Raw genomic sequence first — 22,192 nt, forward strand, 5'->3', positions numbered from 1 at the left:
GGGACAGCACGGGATTAGATACAGAGTTAAGCTCCCTCGAAACACTGACTTAAAGCCTGTGAAGAATGGTAAGCGAGGTGTTGAGGTAAAGCGGGAATGGCCAATTGGACAATATCCATCTCAGTTTGAAGATTGTGAGGCTCTGGAGGTGAAGCTGACAGCATCGGTCAGAGCGATGAGGCTCGAGCCTCACATAAAGTGAGTTAAAGCAGGCCAAGCTCAGCAAACAGCCCTAACACCGCGTCCATCTAGCTCACCATCATCTCCTGCTCGATTTGGCGGATCATCTGTTCCCGTTGTTGCTGCAGTTTCTGGTCGAGTTGGCTTTGCAGACGCTGCTCCTCTCTCTGCAGGAGCCGGAGTTCCCGCAGCTCCTGGCGCCTGTCACCAGCCAGGGTCACAATCACTGAATATGTACAGCATGGAGGCAGGCCATTCGGCCCATCGAACCCACACCCACCCTCTGAACAGCACCCCACCCAGCCCATCCCTGCATTCCCCATGGCCAACAGACCCTAACCTGCACATCCCTGGGCACTAAGGGACAATTTAGCACGGCCAATCCACCCTAACCTGCACACCCCTGGACACTATGGGACAATTTAACACAGCCAATCCACCCTAACCTGCATATCTTTGGAGTGTGGGAGGAAACTGGAGGACCCGGAGGAAACCCACACAGACACGGGAAGAATGTGCAAACTCCACACACAGATATTCACCCGAGGGTGGAATCGAACTTGGGTCCCTGGCATTGTGAGGCAGCTATGCTAACCACTGAGCCACTGTACGCCACACACTGCCTGACCTGCCAGTGGGAAAGGCTGGGGATAACATATGGGGGTGAAGTCACAGGAGTTACTGCCTTCGAACAAGCCCCAGGTCGAGGAAAAGACAGGGCCAATAAACATAAACCATTTCCCCAATAAACGTAAACCATTTCCACTGGTTGGAGATTCTGAGTCTGAGAATTAGGGCTGAAATGTTCAGGAAAGATATTAGGAAGCACTTCGATATACAAAGGGCGGTCGAGGTTTGGAATTCTCTTCCACAAACGGCAGCAGATGCTGTGTCAGTTGTTCATTTAAATTGGGGATTTTATTGAGCAAAGGGATATGGGCCAAAGGCAGGTATCTGGAGTTAGAGACCTCAGACCCGCCATGATCTCGTTGAATGGTGGAATCGTCATGAGGGGCTGAATGGCCTCCTTCTGCTCCTAGGTTTGTTTAAGTTGGGAGGAGAGCAGAAAAAGAGGGCTCCCCGGCTTCAGAAATTGGCTTTCCTCATCCACAGGTCAACGTAGACTCCACGGTCAACAGTTCTATGTCATGAAGTTTACACAGAAGCGGCATAAGGGGACAGGGGAAAGCCATTCAGCCCCTCAATGAACAAACCCACTTCCCAGCGGCAACTCTGGAGTGGGTCTTGCCATTCCAAGCCCCTGGGCAGTAGAGGGGGAGGAGACGTGGTGTTTGGGGCTGCCTTGGTCACCATGCTGAGGTCTCCTCACCTGGCTGACCGCATGTCTTGGTCCTTCTTGTTGTCCTCGCTGACCACCTTCGAGGTGGTGACGCTGACCTCCACGCCATCCACCACAAATTTCCGGGTTTTCTTTAACGTTTTCCGCAGGGTGGGGCGATCCTGCAGGGCAGAGAGGGGAGTACTTTCATGGGCGCCCTGCAATGCTCACTTGCCTGGTCGCGACTGTGCCCACCAGTAACTCTCCAGATCAGCAGAAAGAGAGTTCACAGGAATCTTATTGCCGCTGGTTCCCCTCCCTTGTCCTAGCACCGTCCCCTGTGGCTAATGCAATCCCATTGTACTTTATACAAATCGCTGTGATGTTGGGAGAGTCATCATGTCACTGGTCTAGTAAATCAGGGTCATTTACTGGAGAGACATGGGTTTGAATGCTACCATGTTCAATTAGTTAATCAATTCTATTAATTGAATCCCTGCAGTGTGGAAGCAGGCCATTCAGCCCACACCAATCTTTCAAAGAGTAGTGCACCCAGACCTCGTCACCGTACCCAAAACCTATGCCCCAACTAGCCTGCACATCCCTGGGCACTATGGGTAATTTAGCATGGCCAATCCACCCTAACCTGCACATCCCTGGGCACTATGGGTAATTTAGCATGGCCAATCCACCCTAACCTACACATCCCTGGGCACTATGGGTAATTTAGCACAGCCAATCCACCCTAACCTACACATCCCTGGACACTATGGGTAATTTAGCACAGCCAACCCACCCTAACCTGCACATCGCTGGGCACTATGGGTAACTTAGCACGGCCAACCCACCCTAACCTGCACATCGCTGGGCACTATGGGACAATTTAGCACGGCCAATCCACCCTAACCTGCACGTCCTTGGACTGTGGGAGGAAAGTGGAGCATCCGGAGGAAACCACGCAGACACAGGGGAGAACATGCAAACTCCGCACAGACTGAGGGTGGAATCGAACCCGGGTCCCTGTGAGGCAGCAGTGCTACACACTGAGCCACCGTGCCACCCATTCGCTAACACGCTCTGGAATCGAAAGGTAACCATGACCAAAAAAAACCATCATTGAATCTCATTAGTGCCTATCGGGTTCACTCATATCCTTTATGGAGTGATGTCTTATCTGGTCTGGCATACACGTGACTCCAGACCCATGCTTGACTCTTAACTGCCCTCTGAAATGGCTTAGTAAGCCACTCAGTTCAAGGGAGATTAGGGATGGGCAATAAATGCTAACCTTGGCATTGACAACCACATCCCATGGAAGATTAGAAAAAGAATTACCACCATTGTGTTCTGTCTTGGTAAAATCTTCCTAACTATCCTGTTTTGATACCATCACCTTGACTACTTATGATTATCTCTCTGCCTGAATTAGTTTGTACTGTTTTGGATTACATGTTATTTTGGTTCGACTCTCGTCATGCGACTCTGATACCTATCATGTTATTCCAGCCAAATGATTTGTCTCTAGCGTACCTTATTGCTGATTACTTGTGATTATTTCTCTGCCTTAATTAGCTGATTAATAGGTTCACTGGTTCACCCTTCACTGGTTACCTGTTAGCACTTTACTCACACTGTTTGTATTAATGTGCTGAACTCTTGGTTAGCTGCAAACACTTGTTACTCAGCCTGTCGACATTCTACTCATCACACTATCTGTTGATGTTCTGAGCTACCTGCAATTATCTTGCAATGATCTCTCTGCCTGTATATTCTGCGCCTGCGTGCCTCCCTCCATTTCACCTTACGAAGGAGCAGCGCTCCAAAAGCTTGTGATTTTAAATAAATCGGTTGAGACTATAACCTGTTGACTGAATAATCTGTTGGGAATTGAGCGTTGAGAGTTTGCACGTCGCTTTTGTTCATTTCTGCACTTGAAGATATAATTTGCTGCCCCTTCTTTAACAATCAAATCTGTCGTCTCTCCGCAGGCAACTGCGGAGAAGGAAGCATTGAACAGCTCATGGAGAAAAATACTCACGTCGTCGTCAAATGGGTCACCCTGCGTCTGGAAAAGGAGAGAAAGGACAAACAGTCAGCCACTGAGACGGTCGCTAAAGTTGCTGGGGTTAGGGAAATGGCGAAATGTAAAAATTAACGGCAAGAGCAGAAAACGTTGTCAGATTGAGTCACCTGTTTGGAAAACACACCACCAGGGCAAGGGGGGAAGTCATCAGATTCGATATCGTCAGCCATAAATGGATAGGAAGGTCTCCTTTCCCCGGTCTCCCCCCCTTGCGATAGCTCGACACAAGTATGGATAACAGCCGATGGACAATATGCTTCTCGTTTCAGGACAGATAGGCCATTTGTCTCCAATCTTCCTGTTTCCTTGGAAATGGCTGGCTCAAGAAACTTCTTCTTAAAAAAATGGATGAAAAGCACAGAATTCTTTTTATTATGTTCGCAAATTTGTGCCTCGGTTCCCCCCAAGGCCGAAAGCCAACCCCTCAGGCCCTGGGTTGAGGAAATACTGGCTTCTGCAACTTGAGTTCCCAGTTTTGTTTGTCATTTGTACAAAGGATTGAGATGGGAATGTAGAAGGCGTGGTTTGTACGTTTGTGGATGACACCGAAATTGGTGGAATAGTGACAGTGAAGAAGGTTCGTGAACATTACAAACAGATCTTGATCAATTGGATCAGTGGGCTGAGCGGGGAGTGGCAGATGAAGTTTAATTTGGATAAAGGTGAGATTTTGCACTTTGGTAAAACAAACAAGGGCAGGACTTATACAATTAATTGTAGGGCCCTGGGTAATGTTGTAGAACACAGAGAACTTGGGGTTTAGGTACATAATTCTTTGAAGTTTGTGTCACATGTAGACAGGGTGGTTAAGAAGGTGTTTAGCACGCTTGCCTTCATTGCTCAGACCTTTGAGTATAGGAGTTGAGGACGTCATATTGAGGTTGTACAGGATGTTGGTGAGGCCTCTTCTGGAGCACTGTGTCCAGTTCTGGTCGCCCTGTTATAGGAAGGATATTATTAAACTGGAGAGGGTTCAGAAGAGATTTACCAGGAAATTGCCAGGAATGGAGGGTTGAGTTATAAGGAGAGGCTGGGACTTTTTTCACTAGAGGTTGAGGTGTGACCTTACAGAGGTTTATAAAATCATGAGGGGCATAGAGAAGGTGAATGGCAGGTGTCTTTTCCCGAGGGTAGGGGACTTCAAAACTAGGGGGTATATTTTTTAAGTGAGAGAAGAAAGATTTAAAAAAGACACGAGGGGTAATTTGTTTTTTACACAGAGACATGTGTGGAATGAACTGCCAGAGGAAGTGATGGACGTGGGTACAGTTACAATGTTTAAAAGGCATTTAGATAAGTACACGAATAAGAAATATTTGGAGGGATATGGACCAAATGCAGGCAGGTGGGACTAGTTTAGTTTCGGAGTATGTTCGCCATGGACTGGTTGGACCAAAGAGTCTGTTTCCATGCCGTATGACTCTCTGACTCTGTAACTGATCACGGTCACTTCTTGTTGTACTAGGCAGAGAGTGGTGGGAGGAAGATGGAAGGAAGGTAGGGGGCTTGTATTAAGCTGTACACTCACGACTAGCAAATGTCTCAAAACGTGCTGGCATACTTTTTTTTTAAATGACGTGTGGTCACTGTTGCAAGATAGGACGTGTGACAGCCAATTTATGCACAGCAAGCTCCCACAAACAGAAACGTGACTGTGACTGGGTGCTCTGCGTTTAGGGAGGGACAGACGTTGCCTGGGGAAAGCTCTAGGGGCATAAGGATCTTTTACAACCACTTTTGTATCCAAATTCCATTTTGCTGCACCCAAAAATTGGTCTGATGGCTCAGTGGTTAGCACTGCCACCTCACAGCGCCAGGGACCTGGCACTGGTTCCAGACTGGCTGTGTGGTGTCTACACATCCTCCCTGTGTCTGTGTGGGTTTCCTCCCACAGTCCAAAGATGTGCAGGTCAGGGTGGATTGGCCATGTTGATATTGCCCCATAGTGTCAAGGGACGTGCAGGCTAGGGGGGTTAGCCATGGTAAATGCGTGGATGGGGTTAGTCTGGGTGCAATGCTCTTTGGAGGGTCAGTGTGCACTTGATGGGCTGCACTGTAGGGATTCTTGGGGCGGGTGGGGCCTCTGTTTAACATCTCATGTGCGGGAAGGCTCGGTTGGAAGCACTCACAATTCCTTGTCGCTCCATGCCCCAATCCCAGGGCCTGAGCACAAAATCATGGCTGACTCTCCCAGTGCAGTGCTGAGGGAGTGCCGCACTGCCAGAGGTGCTGTCTTGTGGATACAGCTATCCACTCTAATGGATGTAAAAGACTCCAATATCATTGCTTCGAAGAGGAGTTCTCTCCCAGTGCCCTGACCAATATTTGACCAATATCCTGAATCAACATCACAGGAACAGGGGAGGTTATGATGGTACTATGATGACCATTGTCAGGAAAAACCCACCTGGTTCACCCAGGTCCTTCAGGGAAGGAAATCTGCCACCCTTACCTGATCTGGCCTACGTGCGACTCTAGACCTTGCAGCAATATGGTTGACTCTCAACTGCCCTCTGAAGTGACCCAGCAAGCTCTGCAGTTCAGAGGGGTGGGCAATAAATGCCGGCCAGCCAGTTTACACCCGTGAGTGAATTAAAAACAAAAAAAAATCACCCCATTAATGTTTGTGGAATCTGCCTGAGCGTAACCTGGCCTACTACAGACTGACTGTAACTTACAGCTGAAAGCTGTTTCGCGCCGGTGCAAGGCAACCTGATGGGTGCTACACAAATGCGAATCACTTTAGTTTCGAAGTCAAGTCTCGCCCTTTTCCGCTGATTTGGAACCCCTACCTGTGTCAGCGGGGCCTGGTGGTGCGGAGTATCTTCACCATGCGAGGCATCGTTGACCTTAGCCTCGTCTCTTGGCTCGTCCTCCTGCTGTTCTCTCTGGCTATCAGCTGATACCTCCTCATGGCCTACACGCTCGCCTCCCTCAGCCGAACCTTTGGTCCCCTCGTCGGGACTGTCCACCTCTTCCACAAAGTCGGCGCAGCTGAGGGGACCTGTGTCTTTCAGGAGCTGGGGTGTGGCTCCTTCCTCTTCCGTGTGTTCACCAGCTACCACCTGGTCGATTAGCTCATCGACAACGCAGGTTACCACGGCGACGTCGCCGCTGCGGCCCGGCGAATCTTCCTCGGCTTCGGTTAGGCCACTGCGCCCCCACTCTGCGCTTTCCTCACCGTCGGCTCGCGTCTGGCCTTCAGTTTGAGGCTCCGTCCATTCTTCGCACTCGAAACAATTGGGTCCTTCTGCCGTGATGCTGTCCCCATTTCTCCCCGCAGCCTCTGCCTTCTCCATCTCCATCGCCACGTGATTTACTGCCTCTCCGAACCGAAGAGATTCATTTGAGTGCCCGCTGTCACGACTCAGCGTGAGAGCCGAGGGCGGTGCCCCGGTAGTTTCGATCGCTGGGACAGAATTCGGCAGGCCGTCACTTGCTTCCTCTGAGTCCAACCCTCCCACTATAGTCTCTTCCGGCACATCAGCTGCGGGTTCCGCGCCTACGCAAGGCAATAACTCAGTACTTTCCCCGTCAACCCTTCCAACCTTCTCCGGCAGCACTGCAGCATCCTCTTGGTGCGTACCATTCTCGCTTGGCGGCTGTGTGCGAGCGACCAATGTTTCTTCCTCCGGATCCTGCCCGCTGGCCTGGCAACCTTGGGAATTCGCTGCTCCTTTCCCGACCGAGAGAGCTTCCCCTTCCACCTGCGAACTGCCTTGATCCGTCTCTACGGTTTCAGCTTTCCCAAGGGGACAAGAGGAGATCTCTCCTGGTGTTGGCCCATTGCTAATATCTTCAAGCGCTCCAACAGGCTCCAGACCTGAAGGGCTCCACTCTGAGCGGATATCTGCTACTGGAGAATCCGATTCTGTGCTTCCTATCAAAGGGCCATGAGACTCACTTCCTGCCTTCCCAAATATTGCTGCAGGAGTCTCTGCCTCTGCTGGACCCTCTCCTCCTGAAGGTGATGGGCCAGTAGGATCTGCCTTTGAGTTCTCATTGCTCAGTGTCGGCTCGTCTTCGTCCAGTCCCAGGTTGGGTGCGGCATCGGTGGAGTCTTCAGCTGCTGTGTGCCCGGGCTCTTCCAGATCGGCTTTGCCCGCTGCGGGTTCAGACCTTTCACTGGTGTTGCTTGGGTTGGCACACCTCTTCTCCACCTCGCTTGAGTGAGCACTGCGATCCTTCACGCCCGCCCCCATTTCTCCCCGCGGGCTCGCTGGAAGCTCACCGCCTCGATTAGCGCAGCCTGCGGGATCAGATCTTACGACTGAGGTCTCTAACGGGAGCTCCCCAGCGATTCCCATCTCACCCTCGCCGAGCACCGTCGGGTCCTCACTTTCTGCGGCCCCCCCTAACGCCCCGTGATCGTTCGAATATTCCGCTGATCCGCCAGCTGCGCTGCCCAAGGTGGGGCTCCCAGCTCGGCCTTGGTCAACAGGCTGTTTGCTTATTGGCTCTTCCTCCAGACACGTCTTGGTGGGGCCCATTGGAGCCCGTTCCTCTGTGCTGATTGTACTGTCAGAGCCCGGTTGGGATGCCAGAGCCTGTGAGGAGAAGATGAAAAAGTACACCTCTTGACAAAATGGCACCGAAGCAGCTGAAAGTACCTCAGAAAGCAAAAGACTTTAATGTGCATTCAAACCTCATTTTGCTCCAATGATATTGGGATCCAACACTTTCGTGCTTCATTTTTTGAAGACAGAACTCATGCAAATGCATATCTATTGTTAAAAGATAACAAGGTGTAGAGCTGGATGAACACAGCATGCCAAGCAGCATCATAGGAGCAGGAAAGCTGACGTTTCAGGCCTAGACCCTTCTTCAGAAAACGTCAGCTTTCCTCCACCTCTGATGCCGCTTGGCCTGCTGTGTTCATCCAGCTCTACACCTTGTTATCTCAGATTCTCCAGCATCAGCAGTTCCTACTGTCTCTCTATTATCAGAAGGGTGGTTGGAAACTGCCTTGCCCTTGTGTATTGAGTTGCATGTCACAGTTTTGGTCTCAGTGTGGAACTTACAGTGGCTACTTCAACCTCTCTCCCTATAAGAGCAAGAGAGAGAGACAGAGAAAGAGAAAGAGAGAGGGAAGAAGAAAGGGAGAGAGAGCTGGATAAGTCTCAGGTTAAGAGGCTGATCGTTTAGGGAGAAAGAAACTGCAGAACGCTCCAACACAAAGGGACTTGATGGATTGGGGGGGGCTTGTGCATAAAATACAGAAAGCTAGCACACAGGTACAGCAGGGAATCAAGAAGGGCTAGTAGAATGTTGGCCCTTATTTGAAGGGGGTTGGAGTATAAGAGTAGCGAAGTCTTACTGCAACTGGACAAGGTGCTGGGGAGACCGCATCTGGAGAACTGAGAGAGGTTTCGGTCCCTTATTTAAGAAACGATATCATTTCATTGGAGGCAGTTCAGGAAAGCTTCACTACGATGATCTCTGATATGGAGGGATTGTCAAAGGCTAAACAGGTCAGGACTCTAACACAGTGGAGTTTAGAAGAATGAGAGGCGATCCCATTGAAACATATTGACAGGGTCAATGCTGAGAGGGTGCTCCCCCTCATGGGAGAGTCTAGGACCAGAGGGCATAGCCTCAGAATGAAGGGGGCACCAACTGAAGACTGAGATGGGGAGGAATTTCTTCTTTCGGGGGGGTTGTGAGTCTTTGGAACTCCTTGCCACAGAGAGCTGTTGGGGGCAGAGCCCTTGTGTATATTTAAGGCTGAGATTGAGTGATTCTTGATCAGTCGGGGAATCACGGGTTACGCGGATAAAGGGGACTGGAGGAATGTCGGATCAACCATGATTTTTACTGAATGGCAGAGCAGGGTTGTGGGGTCGAATGGCCTGCTCCTGTTACTATTTCTTATGGCTTTGTGGACTGCGATGAAGAGGAATTTCTTCAGCCGGAGGGTGGAGGATTGCGGAGACTCCATTCCTGAGTGTGTTTTAAAGCCGGGCCGGACAGAATGTCGGTCTCCCGGGGAATCGAAGGACACAGGGAATGGGCAGGAAGGTGGATTTGGAGCTGAAGACGGTACCGAATGGTGGAGCAGACTGGATGGGCTGAAGAGACCATTCCCGCTCCTGTTTCTCGCGTCACAGTCCACTTAACAACGGCCAGTTAGCAATAGTACCTCCGTATCGTCATCGTCGTTGTCATCATCATCATCCTTGCCTTCCTCGATCTCCTCCATCACCTCGGCCCTGGCTTCGGCTATCAGCTCTCGGATTGGCTTGTTGCTGGTCACTGCGGCCACGAAAGGGTGCTGGGGGTAGACACAGCAGGGCGTTACCGAGAACCGAGGTGCTGAGATCGCTCCTGACCACAAGTCATCTGGCTGCGCCACACGCAAACATCTCAGTAACCAAAAGCAACTCTGTGGTGGGTAGTGGGGGAGTTGGGGGCTTCATACCTGAAGCTATGACCCACAGCAATTTCCAGAGGGAACTGGGATTGAAATAATTACCTGGAGAAGTTGCTTTACGCACCATCGGAGGTTGACATTTTTTTCCAAAGCCTTTCGTAAGAAATCCTTAAAATCTGGTGACCTAGGAATTCAAAAAGCGCGTGCTTGTCAGTGGGAAAACTGAAGTCATTTCTTTCCCGTGACCGCTCCAGACCCTGTCTCTTGGTTACTTCACCCTGGCAAAGACTGAGATTCAGCCAGCCCTGGGCTCCCATTTGGAACCCCACACCCCCTGCCTTAGCTTCCAAACTCATATCCTAAGGAGCACCTATTTCCAACTCCTTAACATCCACCGATTTCATCAGTCTTTGCTCGCCTACAGCCAAAATCCTCACATATGCCTTGCTTATCTGTACAATCTGCCCTACATAAATTTGAAGTCATTGAAAACAGCTGCTTGCTCCCTATCAGGCCTTGTGGTCACTGACGCAGTTAATCATAGAAATCCTGACAGCACAAATAGAGGCCATTCTGCCCACACCAACCCTCTGAAGAGTGTCCCACACCCCCCTACCCTGTCCCTGTAACCCTGTATTTCCTATGGCTAACCCACCTAGCCTACCTATCCCTGGACACTATGCGCAATTTAGCACGGCCAATCCACCCTTCACCTGCACATCTTTGGACTGTGGGAGGAAAGCCCTACGGACACAGGGAGACACACAGACAGTCACCCAAGGGTGCAACTGAACCCAGGTCCCTGGCACTATAAGGCCGCAGTGCTAACCACTGAGCCACCGTGTCACTCTATGGGACACTGACCTTAAAAAGCTCCTCCTTTTTCTCAATGCCCTCCATGGCCTCAGCTCCTCCTTACTTCTGTAATCTCCTCCAACCATGAGAGGTTCAATCATGAGAGGGCTTCATTTTAGGGTAAGGGGCAGGAGATTCAGAGGGGATTTGGGGAAAAAAAACATTTCGACTCAGCGGGTCATGGTGATCTGGAATGCACTACCTGGGAAGGTACTGGAGTCTGGAATCCTTACTTGCATTTAAAAAGTATCTGGATGAGCACTTCAAATACCATAACATTCGAGGGTACAGGACAAGTGCAAGAAATTGGGACTGGCGCACTTTCAGTGGGAGTTATGTCAGCGCAGACCCGATGGGCTGAAGGGCCTTTTCAGCACTGTATGAATCTGTGAATTTAACCCAGAACCCTCTGAGTTCTCTGGACTCCTGGAACTCTGGCCTCTTGAGCATCCCTGACTCTAACTGCTCCACTGTTGCTGTTGATCCCGAGCTCTGCAATTCCCTCCCTACGCCTCTCCGCCTCTTTACCTGACTTTCCTCCTTTAAGACACGCCTTAAAACCAACCTTTTAGACCGAACTTTCGGTCGCCTGACCTAATATGTTCCTCCGAATCGAATCACGCTCCTGTGAGTTGCCTCAGGAACGTTTTCATTTCATTTACATACAAATGCCAGTTGTACTTGCTGGCGATTCATGTGGAAAGTGAGGAATTGACTTCAAAATGATCGTTTTTCAGCCCTTTTTACACCCCCATGCATAAGTGCACACAGACAATGCTGGAGAAATTCAGTAGGTCTGGCAGCATCAGTAGAGAGATGGGGAGAGAGAGAGAGAGATGCCTATACATCCAAGTGTCCACAGAAAAGACCAGACCTGCTGAGTTTCTCCAGCATTGTCCGTACTCGTTTCAGGCCCAGCCTCCCTTTTAGATTTGGAGCGGGACTCTAGTCCAGACCTCCCGCAGTCCCGCTGCGCAAGTAAAGCCAGAGGAACGGAGAATGCACAACGGGAAGTATTAGGCTGCTGAGTACCATCGGGAAGGGTGGGACAGAGTCGGAGGGGGGGCCTTGGTGATCTTCAGGAGGACCCGCATGGGGTTCAGCTCGTGGTGTGGTGGCTCCATCTCTGCCAACTCAATCAGTGTGATTCCCAGAGACCAGACGTCCGCCTTGTGGTCGTAAGGTGCATCCTTCGAAGTCTCGCACTGGACAACCTCAGGGGCCATCCTAAACAAGAAGAAGACAACGTGAGAGGAGAAAGTGCGGCTGACATTCCTACACAACAGTCAAGGGCAAAGCCTAATTTTGGGCAAACTCCTTGGAGTCTTCAGTTACCGCAACAGAAGGTCATAGATAGCAGGCTAAATGAATCCCCCCAGGCAGAGCAGAAAATTCATCCAAAATATGCTTTGGATGTTGTTGTGGACCAGACCCTCCTCAAAATATCATAAGGAGGTAGTCTAGACCCTAACGTTTTCTTCTTTTAAAGGTTAAATGTGAGGTGCTGTGTTCCAGATGCAATTTGATTGGTCAAACTACTCGACGTTAAGCAAAACGCAATGTATTCAAACGCTATAGTTAAAATACAAAAAAAAGAGGAATTTGGAATATCTTAACTATTGGAAAACTTAACAGCATAATAGATACAGGAGCTATTACTCATTAACTGTTCCAATATAGTAAAATCCCACAAACACACCCTGTGGCATCAAAGGCAAATTCAGAAAACAGATTTTGTCTCACATGCAATCCAGCAGCTCAGGAAGAGAGCCCCCAGTTTTTGGCTGTAATCGAGAGGAGGGGTAAAAATAAGCTCCCATTTCTTTAAAACCCTAACAGCAACTGCTGCTGTAAACGAAAAGCTAAAAATCCTTGCTTCGACAGGTGGGAGCTTGACCACACCAGCTCAGACTGCTTCTAATGTTACAGCCTTTTAAAACAAAAATACCCGCCAAGGCTACACAAGTTGTTTATCTTCTCATAGGCTGCTCGTTCCCCTGTCTCCCTCTCTCTCTAAAAGAAACCAGGACAAACCGTACATCTTAAAGTTACAGCATCATCATAACGTCTAAGCCAAGCTTTGCAACGGTAAAATTGCAAATTTTAACTGACCTTTCTCATCCAATTGTTACACAGTGTAGGATTAACCCACTCACCTAAGATTTTGACAAGCCTTCTCTAATTGGAAAATGCCACACGCAAAGCAGTCCATGTATAAACAAAAGGGCCGGCAAATAGAAATGCAAATATTGTCAAAGCTCTGGCCTTGAGCCTTGTACACACATAGTTGTGTGATGTGACAGGCTGATTAGGAACTGTTTCCTGCTCAGATGAAAAGGCAGGTTTGAAACACGTCTTGGTATAAATTGAGGAAGTAGCTCCCTATTTCCTTGACATCTCCCTGCTGCACGTTCAGCGCTAACACTAGAACATAGAACATAGAACAGTACAGCACAGTACAGGCCCTTCGGCCCATGATATCGTGCCGAATTTTTACCCTAATCCTAAGGTCTATCTAACCTCCACCCCTACCTTATACTATCATCCATATGCCTATCTAATAGCCGCTTAAATGGCCCTAATGAGGCCGACTCCACTACCCTCTCTGGCAATGCATTCCACGCCCCGACCACGCTCTGAGTAAAGAACCTACCTCTGACGTCTCCCCTATATCTACCTCCACTCACTTTAAAACTATGCCCCCTCGTAATAGCTACCTCCACCCGAGGAAAAAGTCTCTGGCTGTCTACTCTATCTATACCTCTTATCACTTTGTACACCTCTATCAAGTCACCTCTCATCCTTCGTCGTTCTAGAGAGAAAAGCCCCAGTTCTCTCAACCTTTCCTTGTAAGACCTTCCCTCCCTTCCGGGCAACATCCTGGTAAATCTCCTCTGCACCTTTTCCAATGCTTCCACATCTTTCCTGTAATGAGGCGACCAGAACCGGACACAATGGCCGAACCAGGCTTTTGTATAGCTGGAGCATAACTTCACGGCTCTTGAACTCCATCCCTCTATTAATTAAAGCTAACACACCATACGCCTTCATAACAAATCTATCCACCTGGGTGGCAGCTTTCAGGGAACTGTGGGCATGAACCCCAAGATTCCTCTGCTCCTCCACACTGCCAAGGATCTTTCCATTAACCCTGTATTCTGCTTTCAAATTTGTCCTTCCAAAATGAATCACCTCCCACTTTTCAGGGTTAAACTCCATCTGCCACTTCTCAGCCCAGCTCTGCATCCTATCAATGTCCCTTTGTAACCTAGAACAGCCCTCCGCACTGTCCACAACACGACCCACCTTCGTATCGTTCGCGAACTTACTAATCCACCCTTCCACTCCTTCATCCAAATCATTTACAAAAATCACAAATAGTAGAGGACCCAGAACAGATCCTTGTGGTACACCACTCGTAACTGAGCACCATGTTGAATATTTTCCATCCACTACCACCCTGTGTCTTCTAAGGGTCAGCCAATTCTGAATCCTATCTGCCACATTTCCCCCTATCCCATGCCTCCTTACCTTCTGCATGAGCCTACCATGGGGAATCTTATCAAACGCCTTACTTAAATCCATGTATACCACATCCACTGCTCTACCTTCATCCACGTGTTTGGTCACCTCTTCAAAGAATTCAATAAGGTTTGTGAGGCTTGATCTACCCCTCACAAATCCATGCTGACTATCACGAACCAAACTGTGCCTTTCCAAGTGATCATAAATCCTATCTCTCAGAGCCCTTTCCAATAATTTGCCCACCACTGACATAAGACTAACTGGCCTGTAATTTCAGGGGTAATCCCTATTCCCTTTCTTGAACAAGGGAATGACGTTTGCCTCTCTCCAATCTTCCGGCACTATACCCATGGACAAAAAGATCATCGTCAAAGGCCCTGCGATCTCTTCCCTCGCTTCCCATAGAATCCTTGGATAAATCCCATCAGGCTCGGAGGACTTATCTATCTTCAAGTTCTTCAAAATTCCTAGCACATCTTCCTTACTAACATCGACCTCCTCTAGCCGACCAGCCTGTTTTACACTGTCATCCTCTACAACTAGGTCCCTCTCAGTTGTGAATACCGAAGAAACGTATTCATTAAGGACCTCTCCTATCTCTTTAGGCTCCGTGCACAAATTCCCTTTACAGTCCTTGATCAGCCCTACCCTTTCTCTGGTCATTCTCTTATTCCTCACGTACGTGTAAAAAGCCTTGGAGTTTTCCTTGATCCTATCTGCCAAGGTTTTCTCATGCCCCCTTATAGCTCTCCTAAGCGGTTTCTTCAGCTCCTTCCTGGATAACTTGTATCCCTCGAGAGACTTTTCTGTTCCTTGTTTCCTAAACCTTACATAAGCCTCCTTCTTCCTCCTAACCAGACGTTCAACCTCTCGAGAACCAAGGCTCCCTCACTCGACCGCATCTTCCCTGCCTGCTAGGGACAAACATATCGAGCACACGCAGTATGCACTCCTTAAACAATCTCCACATTTCAGTAGTGCTCTTCCCTCACAGCATCTGTTCCCAATTTATGTTACCCAGTTCGTGCCTAACAGAATTGTAAAAACCCTCCCCCCAATTATAAACCTTACCCTGCTGTATGTACCTATCCTTTTCCATGACTATTGTAAAAGTAACAGAGTTATGATCGCTACCGCCAAAATGCTCTCCTACCAACAGGTCTAACACTTGGCCCGGTTCATTGCCAAGCACCAAATCCAAAGTGACCTCTCCTCGTGTTGGTCTATCTACATACTGTGCCAGGAATCCTTCCTGAACGCGCTGGACAAAATCCGCTCCATCTAAACTATTACAACTAAAATGTTTCCAATCAATATTTGGAAAGTTGAAGTCACACATGACTACAACCCTGTGACTTCTGCACCTTTCCAGTATCTGCCTCCCAATCCGCTCCTCCACTTCTCTGCAACTATTAGGGGGTCTGTAAAAAAACCCCAATAAAGTGACTGCTCCTTTCTTGTTCCTGACCTCAACCCAAACTGACTCTGTCGATACATCATTCTCGAACTGCCTTTCAGTAGCTGCTATACTAAACCTCATTAGCAATGCCACTCCCCCGCCTCTTTTTCCACCCTCCCTATTTCTTTTAAAGCATCTAAATCCCAGAACTTCCAACAACCATTCCTGTCCCTGAGTTACTCAAATTTCTGTAATGGCCACAACATCGTAGTTCCAAGTACTGACCCATGCTCTAAGTTCATCCGCCTTATTTCTGATACTTCTAGCATTGAAGTATACTCACCTCAAACCATCCCTGTGTCCACAATTACGCTCCATCAACCGCATTTCTTTATAAACCACCTCACTCCCTGTTGTGGCTGTTGGAAGGCTGAATACCTCATCCTCTGAATTACAAATCCGGGTCCCCACCCCCTGCCAATCTAGTTTAAACCATCCCGCATAGCTCGAGCAAACCTCCCTCCCAGGATATTTGTGCCCTTCCAGTTCGGGTGCAACCCGTCCTTACTGTGCAGGTCCCACCTTCCCCAGAATGTGCTCCAATTATCCACATAATGGAAGCCTTCCCTCCTACACCAGCCCTGTAGCCACGTGTTTCGCTGCACTTTCTCCCTATTTCTTATCTCGTTATCACGTGGCACTGGTAGTAATCCAGAGATAACCACCTTGTTTGTCCTGGCCTTCAGCTTCCAACACTAAATGTAACATTTCCGACCTATCAATCTTGTTCCATAATCGAGTTCTTGTTTAGGGTTTGTAACAGCACCCTCCTTGTGCGTCCTTGGGAGTTCGACTTTGCGCAAACTCTGGAGGATAAGGATGGTTGCCAGCTTCTTCTTCAATAGAATCACCAGTGATCAGTCCTCTAGTTTCACTGCCAGCTCTTCATTTTGAGTCGGGGTCAATCTTCATACGCAGAGTGGAGAATAGCTGTTGTCTGACCGTCAAACCATTGTTTTTTGCCCTGTCGTCACAGTCGTGCTGATCTCATCCACACCTCCCATGCCAACCCAACTCCGTTGCCCCCCACGCCACCCGCTCAGTATCACCCCACCGATTGAAACTGAAAGAATCTCTCCAGCTTGGGGTGGGCCGGTGGATTTTTCATTTTCAAACGAGCCCTCGACCCATAACAATCTGCTACTGAGGGATCATTTGGGCACATTTACGGGGCGCTCTTACATTATTATACCCATCGTGGGAGTCTTCACGCCCATCTGGGAGAGCAAACAAGACCATGTTTCGTGTGGAAGACAGCACATACAACAGGAGCAGTGTCCTCAGGCTGGTTTTCTACTGCAGATATTTATGCTCAAGTGCTCCGAGGCAGAGGCTCTCCACCCACTGAGCTACAGTGCCAATCTGACTTCTTGCCAGGGTGAAGGCACACTGGGCGAGGTCGTGAAGGGTTGAAGGGCGGGTAAGTTCCCCGAATCTGACGTCCAGCCTACACAGGGTTCGATACTCTCACAGCCCGGAATGGACTGAAAGTGAGCAAGCCTATCACCCTGGGTCACCAACCCTGGCACCCCGCTGCAAGGTGATGACCGAGCTGCATTTATAGCTGAGGTTTCCATTTGCTGGGGAAACCAAAGATAGAGGGCATCCCAGGAAAGCCCAAATTTCTTTCGTAAGGCCACCAGACATAGGGACCAAAAATAGGCCATTCGGCCCATCGTGTCTGCTCTGCCATTCAACCATGGCTGATAAGTTTCTCAACCCCATTCTCCCACTTTCTCCCCGTAACCTGTGATCCCCTTGATAATCAAGAACCTATCTGTCTCTGTCATAACTACACTCAATGGCCTGGCTTCCACATCATTCCGTGGCAGTGAATTCCACAGATTCACCACTCTCGGGCTGAAGAGGTTTCTCCTCATCTCTGTTCTAAAGGGCCTTCCCTTTACTCTAAGGCTGTGCCCTCGGATCCTAGTCTCCCTGCTAATGGAAACATCTTCCCAACGTCCAAACTGTCCAGGCCGTTCAGTTTTCTGTAAGTTTCAACTAGATCCCCGCTCATCCTTCTAAATTCCATGGAGTACAGACCCTCAAAAGTTCCTTTCAGGGAGAAGATCAGCCAATCATGGAGGCATATTGCCAATGTACCAGACATTGCACTGTATGACAATGCTGTCACTTTGAAAGGTCATTTTGTTCTTTTTATTGAAGAGCGGTTGTAAGACCGAACTGGCTACTGAAGACGACTTGTGTCAACAACATGGGAGGCCTTGGGTGTTTTTTTTAACAGCCGGAATGGGTGTGGCCAGCTCTCACAGATCCAGATTTCTGGGTTATGATTTTTTCAGTAACATCGGAAGCCTTTGGGGTCTCAAAAGAGTTGGAAGCTTCAGTGAATGTCTCCTGGTTGCTATTCTCACTGAATTTTTTCTCCATGTTTTTTTTCCTCCTGGATTGGAGAACTGCATGTGAGAATCTATGTCTGAAATTGCCTTTTTGCCAAAGGGTGTGTTGATGGGATGCTACTATATTGGAACAGTTAATTAGGAACAGGTACTGTAACTGTTATTCGGTTAAGTTTTCCAATGGTCACGTTATTCCAAATTCCTCTTTCTTCTGTTTGCATTTTAACTGTAGGGTTTAAATAAATTGTTTTGCTTAACACTGAGTAGTCGCATCACATCTGGAACACGCACATCACATCTACCTTCAACATAAGAAAAAGTTAGGCTGCAGGCTACCTTCTTAAAACGTTTTCAAGGGGGTCTGGTCTGGTCCATGACAACTGGCATTGGATTCATCACGACTTTGTTCCATTGAGTGATGGTCAGAACATCTCTGAGGCTGACGGTTGCATCCGTGTCAGCAGAAAATACCACTCATGCGGCCGCCGCAGTGTGAAACGGTTGCTCCAGTCAAACAGCATCTTCCTTCAAGCCTACAACAGACTGTCCTCAAGTAGACCACACCAGAGCAGCAGTCCCACTGTTAGGTGTGATTCTGCGACGGGGCAGCACCTACTGAACAATCCCGAGTGCTACACTCGCAACTGATCGAAGATAACCAGTTGAGCTTGCGATGCGGATCGTCAGACGCACATTCTTATGCGGGGGCCCACTCTCTCCCAACGAAAGGAATACCTTCAAACCTCGCCTTATTTTCTATTTCCCCAGGAGCCTAGAGAGCCTATTGCTATCTCCATGACCATGCCACGCACAATTGGGAGTTAGTGTTCCAAGCAATTAGCCTCTTGCAATATAAGTTGCTACCATGCTGGCATTTTTGCACTTCTCCTGATGAATGACAGGCATAAGGCTTCAGCAACGTGTCTCTCTCTCTTTCTCTCTCTTTCCAGCCATACAGAAAGAAAATGCAACAGAAGGATGGAAGGAGAGGCTTCCTGGAAAAGGAATGATAACCTACCAGTAAGGCGTTCCGATGAATGATGCTCTCCGTTGGATGGTGTGTGCGTTCTTTGCAGACACTCCAAAATCAGCTAGAAGCGAGCAAAGCCTTGATTACTAGCATCAAAACCTCATGTTATCTGTGATTAACAACATATTGTTTGCTGGCAAGCTGTTAGCAACAGAACATCAAACGCTTTTGCCTTAATTTCTCCTCCATCGCTTGTTGGATGTGTCTGGTGCAGTCTTGACCACACAGGCCAAGGAGAAGAACCTGCAGAAAGGTACATGACCTTTGCAGTTCTCAACTCTGTGACGTCGACCCCACCCCCCCAACCATGAAATTGGGGACGTCGAAGAGGCCAGAAATAGAGGAACACACTTACCTTGGATGGTCATGGTGCTGGAGGAGATTACAGAGGTAGGACGGGGTGAAGTGGATGGGTTACAAAGGGCCATGGAGGAATTTAAACACAGTTATCTATCAATGTACTTTGTGGCTGCTAACCAGCCGAGAGAGGGGTGTTGGGGGGAGCTGGACTCAGTACAAGTCCCAGTTTACACGAGCTTGAGTTTCTTGAGGGTAAAATGTAGGAGACAAGCCAAGAGAGTCATAGAGTCACACAGCACGGAAACAGACCCTTTGGCCCAACCGGCCCATTCTGACCATTATCCCAAACTAAACTGGTCCCACCTGCCTGCGCTTGGCCCATATCCCTCCAAACCTTTCCTATTCATGTACTTATCCTTAAATGTTGTAACTGTACTCACATCCACCACTGCCTCTGGAAGCTCATTCCACACATGGACCACAGTTGAGTCGTAACGGAGGGTCTCAGCAGGAGGAAAGGTAAAGGATGCAGTAATTGGGTCAAGACGTTTATAGGGATGCAGTGGTTTAAACAGGTTTGTACCCATGGGCAGAGATAATGGCTTCTTACGAGAGAGTGTAATAATGGCTTCTTACGAGAGAGTGCAGTGCAATGAAGAGAGACACATATGACGATGCAGGCATATTAAAGGGAGATTTGCTGGCATGTCAGAACACAGTTTCAGTACATTGGAAGGATTTAATCAAATTGACTTACAGAATTCTGATAGGGGTCTACAAGATAGATAATGCTGAAAGGACACGATCCCCCCCGCCACTGGCTGGGAGGGATTTAGAACTGGGAACACGGTCTCAAAAATACAGGGCAGGCCATTTGGGATTGAAATGAGGAGGCATTTCTTCCCTCATGGTGGGAGTGGTGGTGGTAGAGGGATGGGGAACCTTTGGAATCCCCTACCTCAAAAGTGCGGTGGGGGCTCCATCATAAGTATGTTCAGGACTGAGATCGATAGGTTTCTAGATTTTAAAGATATTGAGTGATAGTGCAGGGTAATGGTGAGGTAGGAGATGTTCTAGAATGGCGGAGCAGTTGCGAGGGGCTGAATGGCCTACCGCTGTTTCCATGTTTCTAAATATATTCAAGGTAGAGACACTGGAATTCCACTGTGACTTTGGACAATGTTCGGAACCGGTGGGTGCAAATGAAGTTGTATACTGGGTGATGTTCAATAGATGTGCCCTCTTTATGATCCCTCCATGTGTCTCAACCCTGTCTGTCTCCAGGGAAGCCATCAATTGCTTCCTCAAACTGCCTGCCACTCTGCTGGGGAGTGATGGGGGGAAGACGACGCATTGTCAGAGCAGCACTGAGAACTGTAGGTATCACGATCCCCTCCACAGGAGACCAAGTCTTGGAGCAGTGCAGTGATATCCTGCTTCCCTGGTAATCTTGGGCCAAATCCTAACACAACGATACATTTACCCCCAGCGTTAGTTCCAGCTGCTGCCGACTTCAATGACCCTCCCATAGAGCCGATCTACAACCTTGGGTTGAGTCTTCCCTCTAACTTTCAAATTTTTAGATTGTCACTGTGCCAAGCAAATTCTGATGTACAACCCAACTTGTATTTAATTGGTAAGTCATGAACAGGTAGAATCGGAAAAAGACCATGACTTACCATCATGATTACTCTCTGTCTCTTGTTTACTCTGCCTTCCTCCTCTGTCAATTTTCCCTCCCATTTCTCTTACCTAACTTAATGTCCCCGTCCAGTGTCAGAAGGATATTTCCAGCCTTCAGGTCCCGATGTATGATCTTGTTACTGTGCAGGTAGTGAAGGGCTTCAAGGGTCTGTCTGCAAATCACGCGAATCTGTGGCTCTGTCAACCCTCTCTCCAGCTCTGTGAAACAACCAGCTCAAAGTGAGATAAAACAGGACCTTCCTGCCATTGTCTCCTGGTCAAATACACACAGGGGTTTAAGGGGAGAATCACCCACTTGACCCGTTTTACAACAAGGTTCGGTCACTGTCCTGATCGAAAGGATTGATTTCAGTGAGGACTTAAGGAGGAAGAAAACTCATCAGTGTTCCTGCTCCCCAGTTAATATTCAACAACCGCTCATGTAAAGTATGTGTGCGTGTCTGTCTGTGTGAGGGTGTGTGTGTGTGCTGTGTCTTTGTGTGTGGTATGTGTGAATGTCTGTGTATGTGATGCATGTGTGTCCGTGTGTGATGTATGATGTGCGTGTGTGTGTATATGTTGGCGTGTGAGTGTGTGTGTGTGTGTCAAAGTGTGAGTGTGCGTGTGTGTGTGTGTCTGTGTGTGTGGTATGTTTGCACGTGTATGTGTGCCTGTGTGTGTATGTGACGCATGTTGTCCGTGTATGATGTATGACCATGTGCGTGTGCGTGTATGTGTATATGTGTGCGTGTGTGTGTGTGTGAGAGAGTGTGTGCGTGTGTGTGTGTGTGTGTGAGAGAGTGTGTGTGTGTGAGAGTGTGAGTGTGTGTGTGTGAGAGAGTGTGTGTGTGTGAGTGTGTGTGTGTGAGAGAGTGTGTGTGTGAGAGAGTGTGTGTGTGTGTGTGAGAGAGTGTGTGTGTGTGTGTGTGTGTGTGTGAGAGTGTGTGTGTGTGTGTGAATGTGTGTGTATATGAGAGAGTGTGTGTGTCTGAGAGTGTGTGTGTGTGTGTATGAGAGAGTGTGTGAGTGAGTGAGTGAGTGTGTGTGTGTGTGTGTGTGTGTGTG

At 48.6% G+C, this 22,192-nt stretch overlaps 1 protein-coding gene across 1 annotated transcript in view; it reads right to left on the bottom strand.

Moving 5' to 3' along the window:
• The window catches only part of LOC109937968 (serine/threonine-protein kinase 10-like), a 50,581-nt gene that overhangs the window by 11,044 nt on the left and 17,345 nt on the right, over window positions 1–22,192 (bottom strand). Inside the window, exons 4-13 of the mRNA XM_048618721.1 lie at window positions 21,197–21,346; window positions 19,133–19,205; window positions 11,800–11,994; window positions 10,015–10,096; window positions 9,682–9,813; window positions 6,335–8,089; window positions 3,650–3,877; window positions 3,498–3,524; window positions 1,511–1,641; window positions 258–381 (exon numbers count right to left, since the gene is read on the bottom strand). Of these exons, the coding sequence (XP_048474678.1) occupies window positions 258–381; window positions 1,511–1,641; window positions 3,498–3,524; window positions 3,650–3,877; window positions 6,335–8,089; window positions 9,682–9,813; window positions 10,015–10,096; window positions 11,800–11,994; window positions 19,133–19,205; window positions 21,197–21,346 (2,897 nt within the window). The remainder of the gene's footprint in view (window positions 1–257; window positions 382–1,510; window positions 1,642–3,497; window positions 3,525–3,649; window positions 3,878–6,334; window positions 8,090–9,681; window positions 9,814–10,014; window positions 10,097–11,799; window positions 11,995–19,132; window positions 19,206–21,196; window positions 21,347–22,192) is intronic.

This window comes from Rhincodon typus, chromosome 40 (assembly GCF_021869965.1).
Source record: "Rhincodon typus isolate 14 chromosome 40, sRhiTyp1.1, whole genome shotgun sequence".
NCBI classification, from domain to species: Eukaryota; Metazoa; Chordata; class Chondrichthyes; order Orectolobiformes; family Rhincodontidae; genus Rhincodon; species Rhincodon typus.